The sequence below is a fragment of the Balaenoptera physalus genome, assembly GCF_965194825.1.
Source record: "Balaenoptera physalus genome assembly, chromosome: 15".
Classification (NCBI taxonomy): Eukaryota; Metazoa; Chordata; class Mammalia; order Artiodactyla; family Balaenopteridae; genus Balaenoptera; species Balaenoptera physalus.
Genome location: NC_138894.1, coordinates 68692418 through 68715392, shown reverse-complemented (window position 1 = coordinate 68715392; position 22975 = coordinate 68692418). Strand labels below are relative to the sequence as shown.

At 44.5% G+C, this 22975-nt stretch overlaps 2 protein-coding genes across 6 annotated transcripts in view; one reads left to right on the top strand and one right to left on the bottom strand.

Annotated features, from left to right (window-relative positions):
* The window catches only part of CRIM1 (cysteine rich transmembrane BMP regulator 1), a 205186-nt gene that overhangs the window by 175549 nt on the left and 6662 nt on the right, over positions 1 to 22975 (top strand). For both annotated transcript variants that reach the window (XM_082427666.1, XM_082427665.1), the window contains 2 exons: positions 15155 to 15349; positions 22354 to 22476. In XM_082427666.1, the coding sequence (XP_082283792.1) occupies positions 15155 to 15349; positions 22354 to 22476 (318 nt within the window). The remainder of the gene's footprint in view (positions 1 to 15154; positions 15350 to 22353; positions 22477 to 22975) is intronic.
* FEZ2 (fasciculation and elongation protein zeta 2) overlaps positions 11969 to 22975 on the bottom strand; it is a 62112-nt gene continuing 51105 nt past the window's right edge. For 3 of the 4 annotated variants that reach the window (XR_014254284.1, XR_014254286.1, XR_014254287.1), the window contains one exon: positions 11969 to 14553. The gene's annotated coding sequence lies outside the window, so the exon portion shown is untranslated. The remainder of the gene's footprint in view (positions 14554 to 22975) is intronic. The other variant, XR_014254285.1, reaches the window with a different exon arrangement.

Genomic DNA, 22975 nt, shown 5'->3' with positions numbered 1-22975 from the left:
CGGGGGGAGGATAAAAGGCCTGTTGGGAATTCTAATGTGTGATAGCAGATTTGATATGTGGTTCCTTATAAACAACAGATGCCTTCGCCATGACAGACTTCACCATGCAAGATAGCCTTGATAGCCTTATCACTGACTACATGCTCCATGCCTTTCTAATGTCTCTGGAGCAAAAAATTATTTTGTTGCTTCAGTGAGATCTTTATTCCATCGCTCCTAAAGGGCAGCAAACAATTAAGCCCAAAACCCTTACAGCACCGGCACTTCCTGTGCCTGAGGGGATGCTTGTCCTGACACATCACCCTTGCTCTGATGTTAGTGTGGGTGATGCTTCTGCGAAGGGCCAGACCTTAGCAGCTTCTGTCTAGCAAGATCATCCCAGCAGATCTGCACCATGGCCAGGGGTGCAGTCATTCCTGAAGGTTATGTTCATAACTATTATATTTACATTATGTAATATAAAATTTATATTATCTATTACAGAAATATTATAAAGAAAGGCACTACCTTGATCATAAAGATCTTTCTTAATTTAATGTATGAGGTCTTCAAGCTCATATATTGCTGCTACATCATACCTGTTGACTTTGGAAATGTAGATGCTCAGGTGTCCCCCGATGAAGAGTTGCGTAAGCAGCCCTTGTGTTGGCCAAGTCATAAGTATGACTCAGTGCATAGAATGTTGTTTTGAAACTTATCATTTGGCAACTATTTTTACTTATTTGTAACCATGTATTATTTTAGAAAATATTTGAGGTCATATATTTAGAGATATTTATATATCAGATATTTAGATATTTTTTGGCTGGAAATCCCTGAGTCAGTGCATCTTTCTCATTTAAGTTTTTGTTGAAGGTTAGTTATCTTGGGATGATAGTTGTTTGTATGTTGTGTGTGTGTATGTATATATACACACGCATATTTATTTCGTAATTTGATGTGAACAAAGTTATGATACTCTGATTACATGTCTTCAAGTCATCTAGTATCTTTTAAGTGTCTTTAAGTATCTCATATCTTTAAGGATCTCTGAAAACAAGTTCTATTATAGATGGTACATGAAAAAATGATTTTCTTGTAGGTTGTACATCTGTCTGATTAGAGGTTAGCTATTTTTTAATATTTTTATATGTCTTATATTAATATTTGAGTTAGAGCTTTCAGGTGGAGTCCAGCTGGCTTGGCAATCAGTCGTGATGGTGTAATTCTATTTCCTCTCCATAGTGATCTTTAACTAGCAAATGGTTAATAATGTTTCTTCTTGGTAGGGACCATGCCTGCGCTTTATATCAAGTCAGTCTATCATACCACATTCATTTTTTGCTTACATTTATGTTTATTTGTTTAGGTATCTTTTTAAAATTTTTATTGGAATATAGTTGATTTACAATGTTGTGTTAGTTTCTGCTGTATAGCACAGTGAATCAGTTATACATATACATATATCCACTGTGTTTTAGATTCTTTTCCTCTATGATCATTACAGAGTTTTTTTTGTTTTGTTGTTTTAAATATTTATTTAATTATTTATTAATTTTGGCTGCGCTGGGTCTAGGTTGTGGCGTGCAGACTCTTAGTTGCGGCATGCGGGCCTCTTAGTTGTGACATGCAGACTTCTTAGTTGTGGCATGTGGACTCTTAGTTGCAGCACACATGTGGGATCTAGTTCCCTGACCAGGGATGGAACCCGGGCCCCCTGCATTGGGAGCTCTAAGTCTTACCCACTGGACCACCAGGGAAGTCCCGTAGGTATCTTTTCTTAGAGATAAATACAAATAGTATCTCTTTGGAACATCTGTTGATTATTGTGTATTTAACTCAGCCCAGGAATCAAACAGTAAATATTTAATTCAGCATCTCTAAGATATACAACCCACAGAACTAAATGTTGTACATTTTTAAGCCATAATGTTATGATACCGGCATCATCATTGGAACACTTTTCACAGCTGTTTCTCCAGTGTATTTTCTTAAAATTAAAAACTTCTGTGTATTGGAAAGAGAACGTACTTTGACCCCATTTCTGGCACGTTCTAGCTGTAGGTCTCAGTGGTAGGACGTAACTGTAGCTCAGTTTGCTCATCTATAAGATGGGAATAATAATATCATCCTGTGCTTCACTGAAGTGCTATGAAAATTAAGCGACATAATATACATATATGAAAGCACTTTGTAAACAGTGAACGGGATATGACTATATACTGGCTCAGAGTTACAGCTCTCCTAACACAGGGTGCACCTGACGTGGGTAACAGACGTCACGTGGACTCTGGTATCTCACTTTAAATATGGCATCTGCCCTTCTGCAAGAGAAAGGCCTGGATATTGCGTCCCAATGATAAGTTTTTGAAGGGCGAGAATATCTGAGAAAACACTTTGGTGTGGTGTACCTCGTCCTGCACACTCTTTGCTTAAATAAATAGCGCATGACAACTTCAGTCACCTTATTGTGACCCCGGTGGGAGCAGCGTGCTGTCTGGGGTTGTAGTGCAGCTGGGTTGTGGCCGTGCCTGGCCCCACACCTCAGCACTTCACTGTCCTCCCATACCTCTGCATGTCTCGCGGGAGAGAGAATGGAGCTCTTCTATTTCTCTGTTTGCGTTGAGAGGCTAGTCCCACTTGAGGAGTCCAAGCACTCATTGTGCGGGATCCGCTATGATTCCTGGAAACAGAGGTTGTGGCATTTATAATCGGGGAGTGTTCTTGTCGGAAGGAGCCCCGGGGTGCTTCCTGCACATTCTTCAGAGCTCTCAGTTCCAGGGGGCCCTGCTCCACAGCCCCGGTGGTCACAGTTAGTGCCGAGTGATTTTAAACAAAAGGGAAGGGAAGCAGGATGCTTTTCTGTGTAATGTTTAGAGAGTGTAAGACTGACGGCATTCTGGTTGTCAGGCACTGTACTAACTTTGGAACTGGTCTAAAGTTGTCCCAACAAAAATAAACAGGGTTTGATTTCAGTTTGTTTATTAGGTCCTGCCCTCCACCCTAGGAAATATCTCATCTTGCTTATCCCCTAAGCAGCTTTCTCTTCTCACTTCAGTATCCCTTCCAGGCCCCCGGCTGTGTAAACAGAAATTCAAGTTGTTCTAGTTAACTTGGGGGAAACCTCTGAGTGGCATTTCTTTATCGGGGCTCCAGCCCCATGTTCTTGTTTTAAAGACGTCTGCTGCACAGAAGGGAGGCTGGCGCTGGTGTTTCCAGAGATTATTAGCAGGTGCCTTTTGCCTCTTATTTCTGCCCAGGAGGCCAGCCCTGACTGTGTACCCTCTAATGAGGGAGGAACAACCCTCTATAGCAGGATTACATTTCAGCGACAAAATGCAATCAGACCTGAAGTCTGTCTGCAGACCCACCCGGAGGCTGCTGGTGGAGTGTTCCTGACAGCTCTTGGGCTGTGACAGAATGAACCACCTCCTGTAGGTGCAGAAACTCCTCTGGTGCAGAAACTGGCCACGCTGGGCTTCTACCTCAAAGTTTTCTTAGCCTATGTAAGAGTCAGTCTTTATACTCTTTATCAAGTTGGAAATGGAATGTTTCCTTGAACTTCTATCCATGAAGTGCTTAATCAACCCATAACAGATGCTTAATACAAAGATTAATAAGTTCTATTACTGAGAAAGTCCGTCCTCTTTGCATGAAGTAGGAATCAGCCAGAAGTTACTATGTTTATCAGTTTGGTGAGATTTCTCTTGGTGGAACTCAGGGAAGTTTATAATTTCTCTATTAACTTGGAACCCTGTGTCATCACCTGTTCTTTCCAGTATGTTGAAGAAACCTGAAAGGCTCTTTTCGCCTTTATAAAGGAGACCTGGACTCCTGTCCCAGAAATAGAATAAAATAAAGCAAAAATGGGACTTTCAGAAAAGTCTTAAAACTGTGGTCTGATCTGCCTTTACAGCAGTTAAGACATTGTAGAGTTTGGGGTTTTTGAGCACAAGCCACCCGTTCTCCTTGCTTGGCCCTGCCATAAACCTTTCTCTGCTAAAAAAAAAAAAAAAAAAAAAAAAAAGACATTATATGGAAGTAGGAGTCAGCCTATATGGCAACATTTGTCTCAGTTTTTTCTTTTTGTGTAAGTGAATTAAGAGCAGATGTTTTATTTATTAGAAGCTAAAAGTTGTAAGATAAAGTATGCAATTTTTGAGGTTAATAAAGTTTTTTTTGCATTTTTAGGCAAAAAACTCTAAACATTTGCTGATAAAATTACTGTGTATTAGATCTCTGCCTCAATGAAATTGCCTAGGCCACCTGCGTCTGTTTTTAGTAAGACTTCAGTTGAGTTCCGCTTTTATATTCTTTTCCAGTCTGTGGCGGTCCAGTGAGCCAGCATGTTCAAAATCAGTCGTCCTCTTCTATGCCTGCAAATCTCTGTCCACTTCTTAGTGACCTGCTTGTTTATTTGCTCAGATTCCTTCTTCATTCTGATTTCTGTTTGTCTCCACTTTATGTAAAAAAAGTAAAAGCTGGTTTCTCAAACAGGAGGCACCCACGTTCCATTGATCCTCCATCGTGGAGTTTGTGCCCCGAATGTGCCCAACTTGGGATATAAAAATACAGAGGATGTCACAAGGCCAGGGATCACAGTGTCTTGTCAGCTAAGCGAAAATAAAGTATAAGGTAATAGTAGCATCTCATTCCTTTGTGGGAGTTATAGAGTATTTGTAATGCATTGTTACAGTCATAAGCCAAAATTTTAAAAAGCACTTCCTCTATACTTACCCAAGTCAGCCGTGTCAGTGGAAACACTTGGCTGCCTTTTTCAGTCTCTCTTCTAAGTCTTGTGTTACCCATAGTGTACCTGGTATCTTTCTCCACCTGCCTAAATGACTGCACGAAAGATTTCTTTAAAATCCCTCGAACCTCACACTTAAACTGATTTGAAGTATAATATCACTGGCAGGGCCTGCAGTTTGCACAATTTTTTTCAAATCATTTGGCGCATCTGTTTTGAACTGAAATCACACAGAGCTGAGGACATCCTCTGGATCCAGGAGCATCTCCCCGAGGGCAGAGACCCCCACCTGCCTTGTGCACCACTGCACCCCCGGCGTTTAGAACGGTGCTCTCTACAGCGATGTGCAGAGAGAACGAGCACCTGCTGCACAACTGCACTGGATTGTTTTGCAGTGGGACCTACTCTGAGAGTAAGAGCTGCATTTACTTTCTTGGCCACGAGCATCCCAGAGTAAATTACTTTTCAGTTCTCTAAATAGTACGTTGGAGATTTGGAAGAACTGATGCAATTTCTAAAGCTGCCGAACTTCCTCCCCGGAAGCTACTCCCACACCAAGGCTCTGACTTCATGGCCATCACAACCAGAGTTAGAACCTGAACTATCTATGCAGGAACTTTGTCTCCTGGTAGAAATGGAGAAGTCCAACGGTAATGCAGATTCTAGTGGATTTTAGGTTTTAAAACCTTTCACAGAGCAAAGGGGGTGGGGAATCTGGAAATGCTTTCTTTTCATCATGGTCAGATTCAGAGCAAGGTCCTGAGCTACTACATCAGTGACTCCTGAAATAATTGGATTTTTATAGAGGAAGAAAACGACATGATTCTAGTATCTGGGTTTTACTGTTAATTAGCTTTATGGTGTAATTAGTAAAATAGCTCAAGAGTAAAAGCAAAGTCCAACTTTTAACAGCCTGGTAAGCCTCTTCTTATCTTAAAAAGAAGTAAGATAGCGAGGTTCAGACAGGTGGAGAGGTCAGCTCGAAAGGAGTTAACATTTCAAGGCCTTGCCACTTCTTCCTCAGCCCTTTCAGATAACCAGAATTGAGGAAGAGGAAAAAAGGGAAAAACCATGCTGAGTTTTCCAAACTCTATCACTGAAAGAGATCACATATTTTTATTGTAGTCAAACATGATGCAAGATAATATTGCTTCTTTGTGTGTGTGTGTGTTGTTGTTTTTTTTTTTTTATGGCTGTGTTGGGTCTTCGTTTCTGTGCAAGGGCTTTCTCTAGTTGTGGCAAGCGGGGGCCACTCTTCATCGCGGTGCACGGGCCTCACTATCGCGGCCTCTCTTGTTGCGGAGCACAGGCTCCAGATGCGCAGGCTCAGTAATTGTGGCTCACGGGCCTAGCCGCTCCGAGGCATGTGGGATCTTCCCAGACCAGGGCTCGGACCCGTGTCCCCTGCATTGGCAGGTGGATTCTCAACCACTGCGCCACCAGGGAAGCCAATATTGCTTCTTTTTGAATCCAAAAATATAAGACATATGTCTGAGCGCTGCATGAGTTAAATGGCTGGCCTGCCTGAGGAGCTATGGGCATGAGTGCTCCAGGCTCCTGACACACGATGCTGAGAATGACGCAGCAGTAAACCTCCATCCTTTAGCAGGGAGGGACTTTGTTTCTGATAGAGGCCAAAAGTCATTTCAAGCCGATCTGATGGATAAGATAGAGGCCAGAGCTGAGGAAACCAAATACCAAAGCTGATCTAAACCAAGGAATGGCCATAAAATAGTGACCGTCTTCCTTGCCTGTTTCAAAATTTGGCTCTGGATGTCATTGCAAAAGGAAAATTCCAAAGCTGTATGAAGCAGGGGCAATATCGCCGGAGTACGTTTATAGCCCTCAACAATGACTACGTAGAAAGGGATCACATGTGTTTGGGTATGTAACTCCTGATGTGTTTGTTTTAAAAATAAACCTTATTATATTAGTGTCATACCTCATGTTTTCCTTGGAACATTCTTCTAGAATCCTCTTCCTTGAGAGAGAGAGGAGTGTTAAATAGAAATCTGCCTGAGAAGAACCACAAGTCCTCAATAACCACTGTATCTCCATTCCTTGATAGGATTGTGCAGATGTCTGATGCAGTCGGTTGAAGGGTAATCTACCTTTGAAGGCAAAGACCTTGAGCCCCAACAAATGTAAGGGGTAGGAAGTCTAAGCGCCCATTCTCCAGAGTCAGTGAGCAGTAACCACTTTTGTTTGTGTGGCCCAGATCCTTGCCCAGGAACACGGAGCTCTCAGGTTATCCCACTGGGGACGAGGCAGGCAGACAGTGTGCGGGGACTGTGGAGGCGTGTGTGGTTTCCATGCTGGCCCTGCCACTTCCTAGCCATGCGTTTTGGGCAAGTTACTTATTCTCCCTGTGCCTTGGTTTTCTGTGGAATTCAAATAACACCCTGTTCCATCGGCCTGTGGAGAGCATGTGGAATTGACTTGTGAAAGATGCTTGGTTAGGGTGGTCCAGTGGTTAAGACTCTGCTCTCACGGCCGAGGGTCCGGATTCAATCCCTGGTCGGGGAACTAGGATCTCACAAGCCATGTGGCACAGCCAAAAAAAGAAAAAAAAAATGCTTGGTTAGCACCATGCCCAGTACATAGTAGGCAGTCAGTAAGTGGAAGTTATGATTATCATTAGGTATTGAAGAATAAACCTAATGTCACTGTCAGCATAAGCAACCAGTTGGAGTGATGAATACCACAGTCAGAATGAAATGGACAGCCCACTCGATAACCAAATAGAAACTGTTTAGGTTACTTTTAGTTGGACAGTTCCCACATCTCTATTTCTGCATCGCTCTTCAACCTTAAAGCTTAAAATGCTTTTATATGGACTTTCAATTAGACTATGCTGTTTTCCCCCCAAAACTACAATGACTTCATTAGTTTATTATTTAGAACCGCAAATTGTGTAGATTAGCCACCATGTCTCCCTGTAAACCAAGTCATTTCTAAAATATTCTGACAGAGCTTTCTCAGATTGACCCAAATGTGCCATGGGAGGAAGTGGTCCATCCAAGAAAAGAAATGAGCGTGTAAGAAATAGGGGCACCGGCATTTGCAGCAACATGGATGCAACTAGAGATTATCATACTAAGTGAAGTCAGAGAAACATAAATATCATCTGATCTCACTTATATGTGGAATCTAAAATATGGCACAAATGAACCTATCTACAAAACAGAAACAGACCCACAGACATAGAGATCAGACTTGTAGTTGCCAAGGGGGGCAGGGGGGAGGGAGATGGATGGACTGGGAGTTTGGGGTTGGTAGATGCAAACTATCGTATTTAGAATGGATAAACAAGAAGGTCCTAATGTATAGCACAGGGAACTATATTCAATATCCTGTGATACACCATAATAGAAAAGAATATTAAAAAAGGATGTATAGGGACTTCCTTGGTGGCCCAGGGGTTAAGAATCCGCCTGCCAATGCAGGGGACACGGGTTCGATCCCTGGTCCGGGAAGATCCCACATGCCATGGAGCAACTAAGCCTGTGTGCCACAACTACTGAGCCTGTGCTCTAGAGCCCACGAGCCACAACTACTGAGCCTGCGTGCCACAACTACTGGAGCCCACGCGCCTAGAGCCCATGCTCCGCAACAAGAGAAGCTACTGCAATGAGAAGCCCATGCACCACAGCGAAGACCCAACACAGCCAAAAATAAATAAATAAAATAAATTTAAAAAAAAAAGAAGGATGTATATATGTGTATAACTGAGTCGCTTTGCTGTACAGCAGAGATTGACACAACATTGTAAATCAATTATACTTCAGTAAAAAAAAAAAAGAAATAGGGGCACCGGGGATCCATCAGTCAACTGAAATTCACAACATACTTTCAGGCCTCTGTTTAGATCGCTGGCTTTTCAGATGAAATTTGGTCAAAAGAAAAGATGTTTCTATAAAGCCTCATTAACTAGAATCTAAGTGATAAAATCTAGTCTAGTCTAATCTGGGCCACATAGCAGCCACCCCAGAAAAAATTAGTCAAGGCTTCGACACAAAGGAGTCCTCATTTATTTCACATGAAAATTCCACAGAGTGGTGACCAACCCATGTCTTAAACGTGGCTTTGTTTTAAAGCATGTTTGAAGAAACAAACTTTACTGTTACGAAATATATTGATATTGCGACTCAGACTGATCGGATGCGGAGATATCACGAAAACTGTTGCCGACTCTGAAATGGGGCTTGTCATGGATTGAAGTCCACGTCCTCAAGCCAGCTGGCCCTGACATAAAACGTCCAGTGCTAACCGTGGCTCAACCCTGGTCACACATTGGATCCAGCTTGGCCTCCACCTGAAAAAGCTGGATAGCCAAAAAGTTGTCCACTGTTCCAGAGAGGCCCAGGCACAATTGAGGCCACATGAAGGGGGCTCTGTGTATTCCTGGGAGGGTAAGAAGGGGAGCTGTTAGGTAGAGCTCAAGGCAAAGAATGGGGGCTTTGCAGTCAGATGGAGCCAGGAGGAGATGCCGGCTCCACCGCCTACTGGCTTGGTTACATCAGGTTCCTTCCCCTCGCTGAACCTGAGTTTCCCCAAGAGTAGGATAGACAGCCCTACCTCAGAGAGTTGCCATGAGGCTGAACCACGGGAGGCTTTTGAGCACAGCGCCTGGGTACCACGGATGCTCAGCAGATGCTAATTCTCTTCTTCAGTGCTTGGCCCTAGATCCTTCTTTCAGGACCGTCCCTCTTGCCTCTACCACCGCGTCCTCCGACCTCCAGTCTGTAAGGAGATCAGCTGTGAGAGTGCTGATCATGCAGGTGTTAGATCTTGCTGTGGTCCAGCTGAGCTCTGCACACGAGCCTAAACACTGGTTTTAGACTTCTGGGCAGACCTTGAGATACCTCATTCCTATAATCAGGTCCCTTTACAAGGTCTTTTTGGGGCCACTGGTCCCTTTTGCACTCTCTGCCACCTCCAGCGAGAGACTCATTCTTTCGGCCCCTGCTTTCAACCAGCGATTGATTGGCATCGGCCTCTGTGCTCTACCCACCCCTCCCCCACCCCCAGTTGTTTAAACCTGATAAGATAGCTTCCTGATCTCAAGTCAGAGTTAATTCCGTTGAAAATGAAGTGAAATTGAAGGTGAGATGTTTCCACGGTAATCTGATGAGGAGAGCTTGAATGGAATAGAGCTAACTTGGTAGAAGCACCTGGAAGTTGGGTCCATGGTGGTCAGCCCCTCCCTGGAGGGGAAGAGATTCGTTGTGGCCCCTGAATCTCCCGGGGCCCCACTGATCAGACTCCAGCTCCACAGCTGTGTGCAGAGCCTGCTGCAGCATCTCTGTGCGGCTCCCATTGAATGGGTTTCGCCGTTTCTTTGTCATATTGCTGCGCTCGATTGAACTCTTAATCTTCATTGAATTCAGAAAAAGATTTATTTTTGTAACAAAATCGAATGAGAAACTTCAGTTTCATCTAATATGTCGTCGAAGTTCTTGGTTCAACCTACTGCCTCCAAGACATCCAGAGTAGTTACTCTCCCTCTTTTATCATTTTATAAATACTCTTTGGGACAGTGATCTCATACAATTACTTGATGAGCAGTTGCATAGACACTACATTATGCTGTAGTTCAGCATTTGCTCTCTGGCATGTCTTCTGTGGTTTAATTTTCTTGCAGACCATTGAAATTCTTCAGAGTGGGTCAGTAGCGTTCAGAAAGCACATTACCAGGTTCTTTAGAACCAGGCTCAGACTAAGCTTTTCTCTTCATTGTGTATGTGTGTGTGTGTGTGTGTGTGTGTGTGTGTGTGTGTGTGTTGGGGATGGGAGGGGAGGTTGATAATGCATGCACATATCTGTTTGAAATAATCATTTTAATATTGTTGCCTTATCAAGAGTAACTCATATTCATTGCAAAAGAAAAGTTAAAGAGAAAAATTCACCCTTGATTCTAACAGTTACTGTTAACATTTTCGTTTCTTTCCAGACAGTTTTAAATTTTCCTCTTTACGTGGTTGAGCTTATACTACACATGATGCATTTTAACAGCTGCACAATATTCTCTCCTATGATTGTATTGAGTCATTAAAATACCCCATATTGTTGGACACAGGGTTTTTTTTCCCCAGTTTCTTGCTATTATAAATAATATTGTGATGAACATCTACGTAAACAACTTATTTTAGGCCTTTTCTGATTATTTCCTTGGGATAGCTGACTAGAAATAGAATTATTGGATCAAAGAAGTATAATGTTTTTAAGGATACATGAGGGATACTGCCAGTTTTGCCTGTTACCCCACATTCTCACCACTGGTGACTAAAATGTGTTCCCTTTTACCTTGTTGAGCCCCAAATCAGTTCTATCCTAGAGGCAGCTTCATGGTCATGTTCACACAGAAAGGCTAAGAGTTTGAAGGTCAACTGCTGCAGCTCTGATTGACACGCTGGAGTATCTGATTTGATAAGGCTCAACCAGGTCCTTGACAGGCTCACCAGCTGTTTATCTGTTAAAGCAGGAAAGTGACTCATATATTGGAATTACCTCTGCATCACCTCCCATTGCAAGAAACAGGATTGTCCTTCACACCTCCGCCCCCCTCACTGTCCATACCCTGACCGCTGTTTCTCAGTAATAGCTCTCAAACCTAGCCTTGCCTTTCCACCTCCATCACCTCTGCATTAATCCAGGCCTGTAACACATCCCGGTGAACAGCATCCCCATCTTCCTAACCCTGTTTAGTCTTCCACATTGTCATATTCCAGAGTTTTCTTCTTGAAGACAAAGCTGATAAGGCCCGTCCCCTCCACTGCAGGAAGGCTCTAAATCTGTCATTGTTCTTCAAGGCCCTTTACGATCTGATCCCAACTTCATCTCCAGCCATCCTGCCTGTGGCCCTCACACCCCTCACTGTCGTTCCAACATGGCAAACTGTTGGATGCACCACCGTCTACTTGCAGTGTCCTTCCTTCCAGCTTCTTTATCTTCTATTCATCCCTCGAAGTACAACTAAAGCATCAAATCCTGGGTGAAGCCTCTCCCAGTTCCCCCAGCAGACAGTTGCTTCACCCTCCGTGTTGTGTTGTCCAACTCCACGTTGACTTCACAGCACTGTGGCTGCTGCGTGGTACCTGGTGAGGAGTCCTGGTCGCCAGCCTGTCTCCACCACTTCTGCTCAGTCCTCTGGGTCAGGGTCCTGGTCCTGCCTTTTTTCCCATTGATGATAAAAGTTTGTAGAATAAGTGAATGAATGTCTTTATAATGTTTAACACGTAATTACTGTTTTTTATAGATAGTTTTAACTTCACAGATATTAGCATTGATTTAATATCTTAAGATGTAATAAGTGTTTTTGCCTAGATCTTAAGAAAATACAGACCAGTGCTTGGCCTTGACTTGAATTTATTTTATTACGAAGTCCTCATCCTTTTTTTTTTTTTTTTTTTTTTTTTACTTTATTTTATTTTATTTTTGTGGTTTGGGGGAAATTTGCCAAATATACCCTCTTTCCTGGCAAAGGAAATTTTTATTTCCTTTTTTTAAATAAATTATTTTATTCATTTTTCGCTGCGTTGGGTCTTCGTTGCTGCACGCGGGCTTTCTCTAGTTGCGGTGAGAGGGGGCTACTCTTCGTTGCGGTGTGTGGGCTTCTCATTGCAGTGGCTTCTCTTTGTTGTGGAGCACGGGCTCTAGGCACGCGGGCTTCAGTAGTTGCAGCACACGGGCCCAGCAGTTGTGGCTCGCGGGCTCTAGAGCACAGGCTCAGTAGTTGTGGCGCACGGGCTTAGTTGCATATGGGATCTTCCCGGACCAGGGCTTGAACCCCTGTCCCCTGCATTTGCAGGTGGATTCTTAGCCACTGCACCACCAGGGAAGCCCCCTCATCCTTTCTGTGCCTCTTTCTCATTCCCTTCCTCCTCTTCTCTAAGAAGAGAACTGGCAAAATGCCTATGGGAGGAAAAGCACAGGAGAAGGTGATGGACAAGATAGGGTGGGGAATGTAACCTTCTCTTCTCCCAGGTCTTTGCACAGTAATACGTTACTCAAATTTTATGCGGTGACATTGGTCCATCATGTGAGCTGTTACAAGGTTTATGTGAAATATAATCAGTAGTATTGCCTTATGAAGAAATGCTTCCTTTCATAAAGAATTCTCTGCATAATAGACTCTAGATTTGATGGCAAATCTAATGTCCTCAATGACGTGTTGGCTCAAGGTCAGTATATTACTTGAATTAAGTTCATTACATGATTCTACTCATCCATTTGACATGTACATTTTGGGTATCTTAATGAAGTCACCTCCTCTAAGGATTTCAGATTAGCAAAAACTTCTACCACGAGTTTGGTGTGAAAGCCTCCAAGTGAGTTTTTAAGGTTAACATTCAGTGCACCAGAACCCTTTCTGTGGAACACTCACAAATACAGTGAAGTACATTTTTAAATAGATATTGAAAAAGAATTTCTGCTTACAACTAGAACTTTCTGTGATTGCTTAATATCCCTTGCTGAACATCAAGCAACAGTAATGAGAGAAATAATGAAAATGCATTGGGAAACAGAGATTATGCATTTTAACACTAGACATAGAGTCCTTTCCACGCTTACTTATAACACTCCACAATGGACCAAGACATACCTTTGGAAACACAAAATCCTATAGTCATAGGACATTATTAGTGCCATTTAGTTAGGGGCATATGCTTGAGTAATTGGTAAGAAGAGAATGTGGATTCCAAAGACAGATATTTCTGCCTGTGACCCTCCTCTGGAAAAGCTCAACAGGAAGCTTCATGCTAGGTCTTTACAGAGTGGTTCCAGCCGCCCGGGAGCACTTGGCTACAGAGGCTGGGGTCCTGACGCCCTGCATATAGATGTTCCTCATTGCCCCTCAGGCATTGTGGGTTCTGTCCTTTGTGCCTGGGCAGTGAATACTGCCCCTCTCAGAGCTTCCAAGGTGCCTTCCAGGGAGAAGACACCACTTCTTTCCTAAGGAACTTTCCTTCCAGATGCCTTTATAGTTTTTCATTTACTAGTGACCAGTGGTGAATGGAGCTGCCCATGGAATCTGAGCATAAAATTTCCCCAGCTTTGTAGGGTCATCCAGTTATCGGCCTGGCCGGTGACGGGGAGGGGCTGCCCCACCCCCATCCCGTGTTTCTCCATTGATTGGCCCCATCGCTGCTTTGCTGGGCATTGGGCCTCACTCTGAGCTCTAGAGGGACTGTGACCACTAGTAAGTTCAGAGAAACCAGGAGAAGGTGTTGAATCAAAGAGAAAGGAACTTTCAAGGAAAAGGTTGGGAGAGGGAAGATGAGAGGATGGTAGGGGAGAACGGAGAAAAAAGACAAGCAGAATGTGTTAAGCTGTAAATTCTTTTTTTTTTTTTTTTTAAATGAACCCTTTTTTGTTTTGTTTTTTTTTAAATTTTATTTATTTATTTATGGCTGTGTTGGGTCTTCGTTTCTGTGCGAGGGCTTCCTCTAGTTGCGGCAAGTGGGGGCCACTCTTCATCACGATGCGCGGGCCTCTCACTATCGCGGCCTCTCTTGTTTCGGAGCACAGGCTCCAGACGCACAGGCTCAGTAGTTGTGGCACACGGGCCTAGTCGCTCCACGGCATGTGGGATCTTCCCAGACCAGGGCTCTAACCCGTGTCCCCTGCATTGGCAGGCAGATTCTCAACCACTGCGCCACCAGGGAAGCCCTGTAAATTCTTATACATAAAAAATAGCTCTTAAAAATATATTGTTCTCAAAAAGCATAGTTTGCTGGGAAAAAAAATGGATTGAAATGAAGTGAGGTTGTTTTTGAAGTAGGAATGTCCTGGTTACTGAGAGGGAAATCCATCCAGCATCCCTGAAAAATGAAGGAAATGGTTCTCTCAATGCTGATTCCCTTCTGGGAGAGCACAGGAGGCCTGCCAGTTCCCTGCAACAGACCACTGTCATTCCTTATCATTCCCCTGCATCATTTACACAGATTAACTGGAGATGGGAATTTCTTCAGTTGTTTCTATAAGTATACTCAGCTGGACTTTTTCTCTCTTTCCATGGGACAAAACCTGTGATCCTGTCTCCCTACCTGTCTGTATTTCAGTTTTAGTTTCTTCATGTGCTATGTTCAACAACCATGTGATGATTAAGTTTGTATATTTTGCAATGACAGTCTAATGACTCTTGGCCAACGGGTATCATTCCCAGCTGGTTGTTATAGTTACCACCTGTGTCAGCCTTAGTGGCCCTTGATCAGGTTCAGGCCACAAGATGAGAGTTCAGACGCTTCTGCTGAGCAGAGGAAAACAACAGTAGGGACTGGGGAGGCAGAAGTTTTACCCAATTCTGGGAATCCTAGAGCATGTTGCGATTGTGTAGAGCTCTTCCCCTTCATGTCTCAAGTATGATGAGAAATTGTGTTTGTCACATGGAGTGACTCCACCATGTGCCGTTCTTTTCACTAGAGGACACAATCCCAAAGAAGGTGGTGTGCCACTTCAGCGGGAAGGCCTACGCTGATGAGGAGCGCTGGGACATTGACAGCTGCACACACTGCTACTGCCTGCAGGGCCAGACCCTCTGCTCGACTGTCAGCTGCCCGCCGCTGCCCTGCGTCGAGCCCATCAACGTGGAAGGGAGCTGCTGCCCTATGTGCCCAGGTATCTAAGCCGCTGCCCTGCCACTTTCCAAGCTGTGATGTTGATTGAAGAGGAAGCTAGGACAGACTCAGAACCTCCCCCACCCGTCCCTTAGCTCCTGTGGCCCAAACAGAGACCTGGCGGGTAACTTGAGAGCCTGTGACCAACTAGGTGAGTGCCTGATTTTTGGTTCCATGCCAGTATTGCTGTCTTCTGACTTGCATTCTCTAAACGTAAGTGGCAGACCTTATGGGTGTAACAGACCTGTGAGTGACACCTGCCGTGTCCGAGTAGCACAGTTTTAGCGCAGTGTTGGACGAGCCTAGCGGAAAAGGTCCATCATCGGACACAGTAGGGAATACACTTAACAGCTGTTCTAAGGTGAATAGCTATCAGAACCAGAATGGAAGAGCTGCATTTAAAGAATACGATGCTAGTCCAATCTTTCTTCAGTTCATCAGTTCCAGTAGTACCCAGGCCACCCCATGCAGCCTTCTCCCAATCCCTCCCGTGAACTTTCCATCTCTTCCCACCTAGACCTGAACCACGGAGCACGCCCCCAGCTGGCTGTTGCAGAATCACATGCCTACGTCTGTCCCCACATTCCACCCTTCATGTCAGCTCAGTAATCCGTCTCCCAGTTTCAAACCTAAGTCCCCCACAGCTGCCCAGATCCTCCCCCAGGCCTTCTCCTGGTTTCCATGTCTGTGTCTCCTGCCAAAACAGCTCCTTTGTTTTCTGCCCCTCGTTCCCAGCAATGCAGGACCTGAGCCCGCGGCAGGACAGCCTCCGGGCAGTGTTCCAGATCTAAAGCCCTGAACACACAGACTTCACAGGCAGTCCAGACCACACAGACCAAAGGGAGGGCTCACTCTAGGAGCCCAGAGAGGTCCTGAGGAAGTCAAGAGCCCCTTCATCTTCACCTCGATTCTGTGTTTTCTTGCGGCATTGTGTTAGAGACTCTCGCTCCGTGCAGCACAGTGGGCTAGGAGTCAGGGCAACTTAGAAGGGCATCTACACCGTGCACTTGTAAAATGGGATAGCCAGTTAAACCCGAAGAGTTTCACTGAGCTCTGCATACATTTGCCTTTTGTTTAGCTGTTGTGCAAACTAGCCCTAACGGGCACGTCTAAAAACGTCCATTTATCCCCTAAAAAGGATGGGATATTCTGCCAGGTCAGGAGGCTTGAGTCCTTTTCAGATCTCTTATTGGGTGCTTTTCACAGTTTTAGTCTCCTTGGCCTTGTTTAAGGTGTAAATTGAAAGTCACAAGTTCACTTCTGTGATGTTGTATCCCTCGGTGTCCACATAGGGAAAAAACAAAATCCTTAAGTGTTTTGCACGAGAAGAATGAGGAAAAACATGTATTTCTCATTGGAGTTGCTTTATCTATTACATTTCACCTGTTTCACAAGTTTCATACCAGTTTTCCTAGTAATATGCCTTGAGCAGTTCAAATGGTGAAACTTGATCTTATTTATTCAAGATTCATTTCGTCCCTACCCTATGCAAGCACTGCTCGAGGCCCTGGGGAGACGAGGGTGAATCCAACAAGTCCCCATCCACACAGCTGATGGTTTCGTAGGGAGAGACAGGCAGCACATAAGTAAACAGTAAATAGCGCACAAGATGAGGATAAGGGTCACAGAGAAAACACATAGCGAGGCCGGGGTCGGGGAGGAGGGGCTAGGCAGAAGAGGAGACAGGATGTTCTGATAATCCGGGAATGCCTCACTGATCAGATGACATTTATAAAGGGACCCAGGAGAGTGGCAGGAATCATGGGGTAGAGGCAGAATCTCTGTGGTATAGGCAGGACAAAAGCCCAGGGGGTGGGAACATGCCATGAACGTTCAAAGAGAAGCAGGGAGGTTGTGTGGATGTGACCCCATGAGCAGGGAGGGTAACTAGAGGAAAGCGGAGAAGTAGCCGTGTGCCAAAACACGAGATCTCATGAGCGATTTTAGAATTGTATTGGGCAAGATAGAAACTCTGGAGGGTTTTGAGCAGAGGAGTGATGGGACGTGACGTGCAGGAGTGGAAGCAGAGAGGCCAGTGATGCAGGTGAGAGCTGCGTGTGGCTTGGACCAGGGCAGTAGCTGTGGAGGTGGGAGAAGTGGTTGGGTTCTGATTCTAGTGAAAGGGTAGAATCCATAGGATTTGAACGTGATGTGAGGAGTGAGAGGAAGAGAGATGCCAAGGACGACTTTAATGTTTTTGACTAAAACGTGGAGTTGCAGCTCTGGTGTAAAGTCAGTTTGGTTTGGGGAGTTTTTAGTTGGAAATCTCCATTGGACATCTAAGTGGAGATAATGAATAGACAGTGAATCTGTCTGATCTGGAGTTCAGGAGAGAAATGGGAGATGGATCTATAAACTTGAACGTTGTCAGCCACAGGTGGTTTTTTTTTTTTTAATTTATTTTATTTATGGCTGCGTTGGGTCTTCACTTCCGTGCGAGGGCCCTCTCCAGTTGCGGCAAGCGGGAGGCCACTCTTCATCGCGGTGCACGGGCCTCTCGCCATCGCGGCCTCTCTTGTTGCGGAGCACAGGCTCCAGACGCGCAGGCTCAGCAATTGTGGCTCACGGGCCCAGCCGCTCCGCGGCATGTGGGATCCCCCCAGACCAGGGCCCGAACCCATGTCCCCCGCATTGGCAGGCGGACTCTCAACCACTGCGCCACCAGGGAAGCCCCACAGGTGGTTTTTAAGCCTTGAGACCGGACAAGGTCACTCAAGGAGTGAGTGGATATAGAGAGGAAGAGGGAGCCTGGGACTGAGCCCAGGAACCCTCCAACTTTGGGGTCTGGGCAGGTGGGGAGGGACTGGCAGAGGGAACAGAGAATGAGCCCCTGCCACCCAGGAAGCAACGGAGAGAGCTATGACCTGGGAGCCACATGGAGAGAGGGCAGGAGGAGTGCTGTTGGGTGACATCAGGTGAGAAGCAGGGACTGACTGCTGTGCATTCAGCGTTGTCCTAGTCGTCGTGACGAGAGCCATTTCCGTACAGTGGTGGCGGCAAAACCTACTTAGAGTGGTTTCTAGAGAGAAGGGGAGGGGGTGAATTGGAGACAACCATTACACAGCCCAGCTACAGACCACGAGCACTAAGTTCACAGATAGGATTTTCCTGTAGAGTAGAGGGGGGTCTTGGAGGCTTTCACTGAAGGATTGAGCTAGACCTTGAAAAACAGTGGGTTCTCTTAATTGGAGTGAAAGGGTGATCTGACCAAAGACCCTGAGACAGAAAGGTCAAGGCCAAATGCCCCTGGAATAGGGAGTTCTAGTAGCGGGAAATAAGGACAGAGAAGATGACTTTGGTCAAGATTTTTAGGGCCTTAATTGTCAATTGGAGAGGTACATTTTGTCCTTTGTCCTTCGTGGCTCATTTTTGAGCAGATGAAACACAAGATCATGGAGGTGCTTTGGGGAGCCAAACAGTGATCTGTAGGAGGACTGAAGCAGGGAGAGACCAGAAGCCAGGACAGCTGTGACTTGCACTGTAGACATCCCAGGTGTGTGATGACTAGGACCCAAATTCAGGTGATGGCGGCAGGAATGGAGGGAAAGATCTACTCTCCTCGGTTGTGAGTTTAATAGAGGAAAGAGTGCAGGTTTCACTAACATCCTGCTCATAACTAGAGATTTCTCCAACGACTTCTCAGTCAGCATTTACTGTTGGATTGGAATTTAATTTCTGTTAAGTCCCCCTTCTGCTTCTGATGTATTGTTCATGAATCATTTCTCCATCTTAACTCACCAAATTTTGCAGTCAGGCGAGCTCTGCCACCTTACATTTGATTAAGTGTGGCCTTCCAGGAAGCCTGGATTCCTGTCCCGTTTTTCTCCTGGGCCCTCTGAAGTTTCAGGTTGCCGATTCTCACCTGGAAAGCTCAAGCTACCTGGCTTTGTCCCCTATGCACATCAGCTAACATTCTGAATAGCCTCACCTTTACAAAGCACTTTCCCCCTGTGCCATCTTTGGATACAAGTACCAGACCTGTGAACTGATTCGCTGGTTAGTACTTGTCCCATTTTATAGAAAACTGAGGGTCAGAAAAGTTAAGTGAATTATCCAAAGCCATGCAGCTAGTTAGCAGACGACCCAGGAGTCCCCAGTCCTAAGTTGACTTATGGTTCCATCTCCCAGAAAATGGTGTCCTCACCTTGTAAGCCCCAAGCACCCTGCCCCATATCCAGAAAAGGACATTTTAAGGAGGGTGGCTCTTACAGTGGGCCAGGTGCCTCTGACTGTAAAATACATCCCCAGTAAGTTGTCTTAGGTTCCTCTGAAGTTCAGGTCAAATCTGACCCCAGTTGTAATTCTTTAATTGTGACCAAGTGGCCTGTGATCTATGCCACCTAGCCAGGTAAAGTTTTGTGTCACTCCCCTGGCCCTGTCATCCACAATGCCAGCAGCTTTATAAAGGGCTCTTGTAGTAAATGCCGGAAGGGTTCTATTTTAGAGTTGGGGTTGAATGCAGTCTTTGGCCATGGCAGGCCTGGGCCTAGGCATGGAAACACAGCGGCACCCACACTTCTTTTTGTTTCTTCAGTTTTTTTGCTGAAAGATTTATCCTTTTTGGCAAAACTGCTCAGAGGTGGCTTCCCTCTTAAGTTCACATCAAAGGGAAATGACACTCTCCCCTTAGACTTGAGGGCTCTGAACTAGAGCTTTGAGTATTTTATGATAAAGGAGGTGTGGGTAGATTTTAATCAGAGCCGAACTGAGTTTAGTGGCGCAAACTGGTCCAGAGGACAGGCCATGAGCTGCCAGACGGTGAGAAGTAACTCATCATGAGAGGCCCATGAGGGCAGGAATGGTCCTGCTCACAACTGTATCCCCCAAACTTAGGCCAGTGCCTGCCACATAGGAAATACTTGGGAAATATTTGCTGAACAGTGGTGATTAAGTAATCACTGAGTAAGACATCCTCTTCCATCCTAGGTAGATCCTTCCAACTTTCCCCTCTGTTGCCAAGGAGAGCCTTTCTAAGCACCTGTGGGAAGAGAACTCACACTGTCAAGTCTGTTGTTTGTAGGGTTTCACTGAAATCTACCTGTAGGCAGGTATGAGGCACAAGAATTTCAAAGCTGCTTGCCTGCTGCTGTCACTCAGGAAAGACCCTGAGCTGAACTGAATTGTCCCCAGCCCTGGGGGTCTCAGCAGAGGAGGTCTTTGCTGCTTAGCTGCTGACATTCACAGGTTTTCCACATGGATCTCATGTTAGCCTTTTCTCCCGAGGCCTCAGAAGGCAGTGGCAGGTCAGCCCCTGTTGTGATAGGAAAGCTCAAGGCCGTGCGCTGGACCAAACAGGGCAGGGGCTCAGGGTGCCCTGGCACTGAAAGATGTCACGTAAATGTCAAGGGGGTTTTCTTCCCAAATTCCTCCAGGAAATTGGTATCACATATCGAGATGTCTCAGTGGGCGAGCTGAACGCCATCCCTACACACACCCACCCCAGAACCACCCAGCCCGGACCTATTGAGTCAGGACCTGTGAGCGTCAGCACATTTTATAAGCTCCTCAGGTGATGCAGATATGATAGAAAAGTTTGCAATCACTAGTTTATACTCAGACCCCTGCTTCTGTGAATGAAAATGTTTTCAATAACTTCTCTTTTTAATTCTAGAGTTTTTAGAGACCTATTGAACCTTTCAAAACTCTAAGAGTGTCTAGTTCTTGCCGTGTTTGAGGTCTTATAATTTAAATAAGAAAAGCTAAAGCCAAAGTGACTTCATTCGTAGGGGCAATAGGAAGACCTGGGCTTTGGAATCACAGAACTGGATTGGAAGCCCAGCTCTGCTGGTTCCTGGGTGCATAATCTTGGGTAATTTCTTAACGTCTTAGCATTTATTTCCCTGGCAGGTGCTCAGTTAACTCACAGTGGAAGTTTAGCACGTATTCTATTCTCTATCACTCTTCCCTTCTCTCAGATTTATCCTTTTTAAAGTTCACTTCTTGAAAGGCTGGTAACTTTGGGATAGACAGTGATCACTGTGAGCAGAGAGGATTTTCTTTTAACTTATATAACGTATTTCATGCATTTTATTTTGGACTAAATTAGGCTGTATATTAGTATTTCGTATTACCAATGTTGGGTAACCTTATTATAAAAATCAGTTAATAATATGGCAGGCCCTGGCCAAGAAGTACGTGATTGAGGCTGACTTCAGTTGTTATATTTTGAAAAGAGATGCTTAAGAATTACTTCTTCTAAAAGTTGGCTAATTATTGTTAGCCAGATGAAGTAGGGATATACAGATATTTATGTAGGAACCAAGGAAAGCTTTGGATTTTCTCACTGGTCCCTTTAGAACTTGGCTTCAAAAAAAAAAAAATCCTGATATTGGAGATTAATGAATATCATTCTTCTCAGTTTTGTTTCATGTTGTAGTATCTTGTTGACCAAAGTGTCTGTATGATCGAGTTAGGTAATATTAATATGTTTACTCAAGATCAGTTTCCAATCTACATGGTTCCAGGAATAACATAGTAGACATTTAAGACTTAAATCGGGCAGCCCCTCATGAGCTCTGCCAACATCCATTCCCATTGAGGGGAAGGGAGTGGAGGGGAAATGAATAAAGAATGGAAGATGCTTTAACCTTTTCACTTCCTGTGACATATTTCATATAAATGATTCAACACTCATTTATTAAAGAGCAAGTTATTAAAGTATAATTTAGCAGATGGAAAGTAAAAGAAATCCTTTCATTTCAGCCAGTGACCATCAGCTTGCACGAATCTGTAGAGCCAACAGCATTTGTCATGAAAAAGCAGAGCTTCTGACCCAGGTGGAGGAGTAATCTTCTCCCGTCTTTTTAAATGGTTATAGGACATGTTTCCCACCCCTACAAAGCTAGTAACTCTCTAGCATTAATGATGTCAAGGTGGAAACTGGATCTTTCATGTCCCAGGACATGTTGTGTTGTACTGAATGCACCATCCATTTGGATTGAGGAGACAAGTCAACAATAAGGAGCCCATCCGTCATCTCTTATGAAAAATGTCCCCTTCTTTTAGAAATGTATGTCCCGGAACCAACCAATATACCCATTGAGAAGACAAATCATCGTGGAGAGATTGACCTGGAGGTTCCCCTGTGGCCCACACCTAGTGAAAATGACATTATCCATATCCCCCGAGGTAAGTGCCAAAGTCAGTTGAGATCTGTCTAGTCTTGTGTATGGTTTACTAATTTTTTTTTTAATTTTCAAAACTTCTTTTGGGTAACCTTTTAAAATACGTGCCCAAGTAAGTTCAAATAACCACTCCAAGAAAGACCTGCTTGGCTGTAACATATTTAACAACCCAGGATGATGAAATAAGTCTGCAGGTAAGTGGGTAAAATGCCTCTTTTCTGGTCCCACATGCTCAGAGGCTTAATGATGATGGAAAGAAATATGTCCCTGGTCATAAGAGCTTCTTGGTATCTGGAATTTCTAAGCCATCTCTCAAAGGTATGTGTGTGAATAAACTTTGTAAGCAGAGTAATAATAAATTACTCACTTGTCCCTGTGGATTCTGTACTAAGCATTTATGCCATTAGGTTACCCTCTACTTCCAGGTAGTTTTCACTCCATGAGGAGTTCAGTTTATTACTAATGTGTTGATTTTTCCACTCATCAGGCTTAGTCCATGTTTT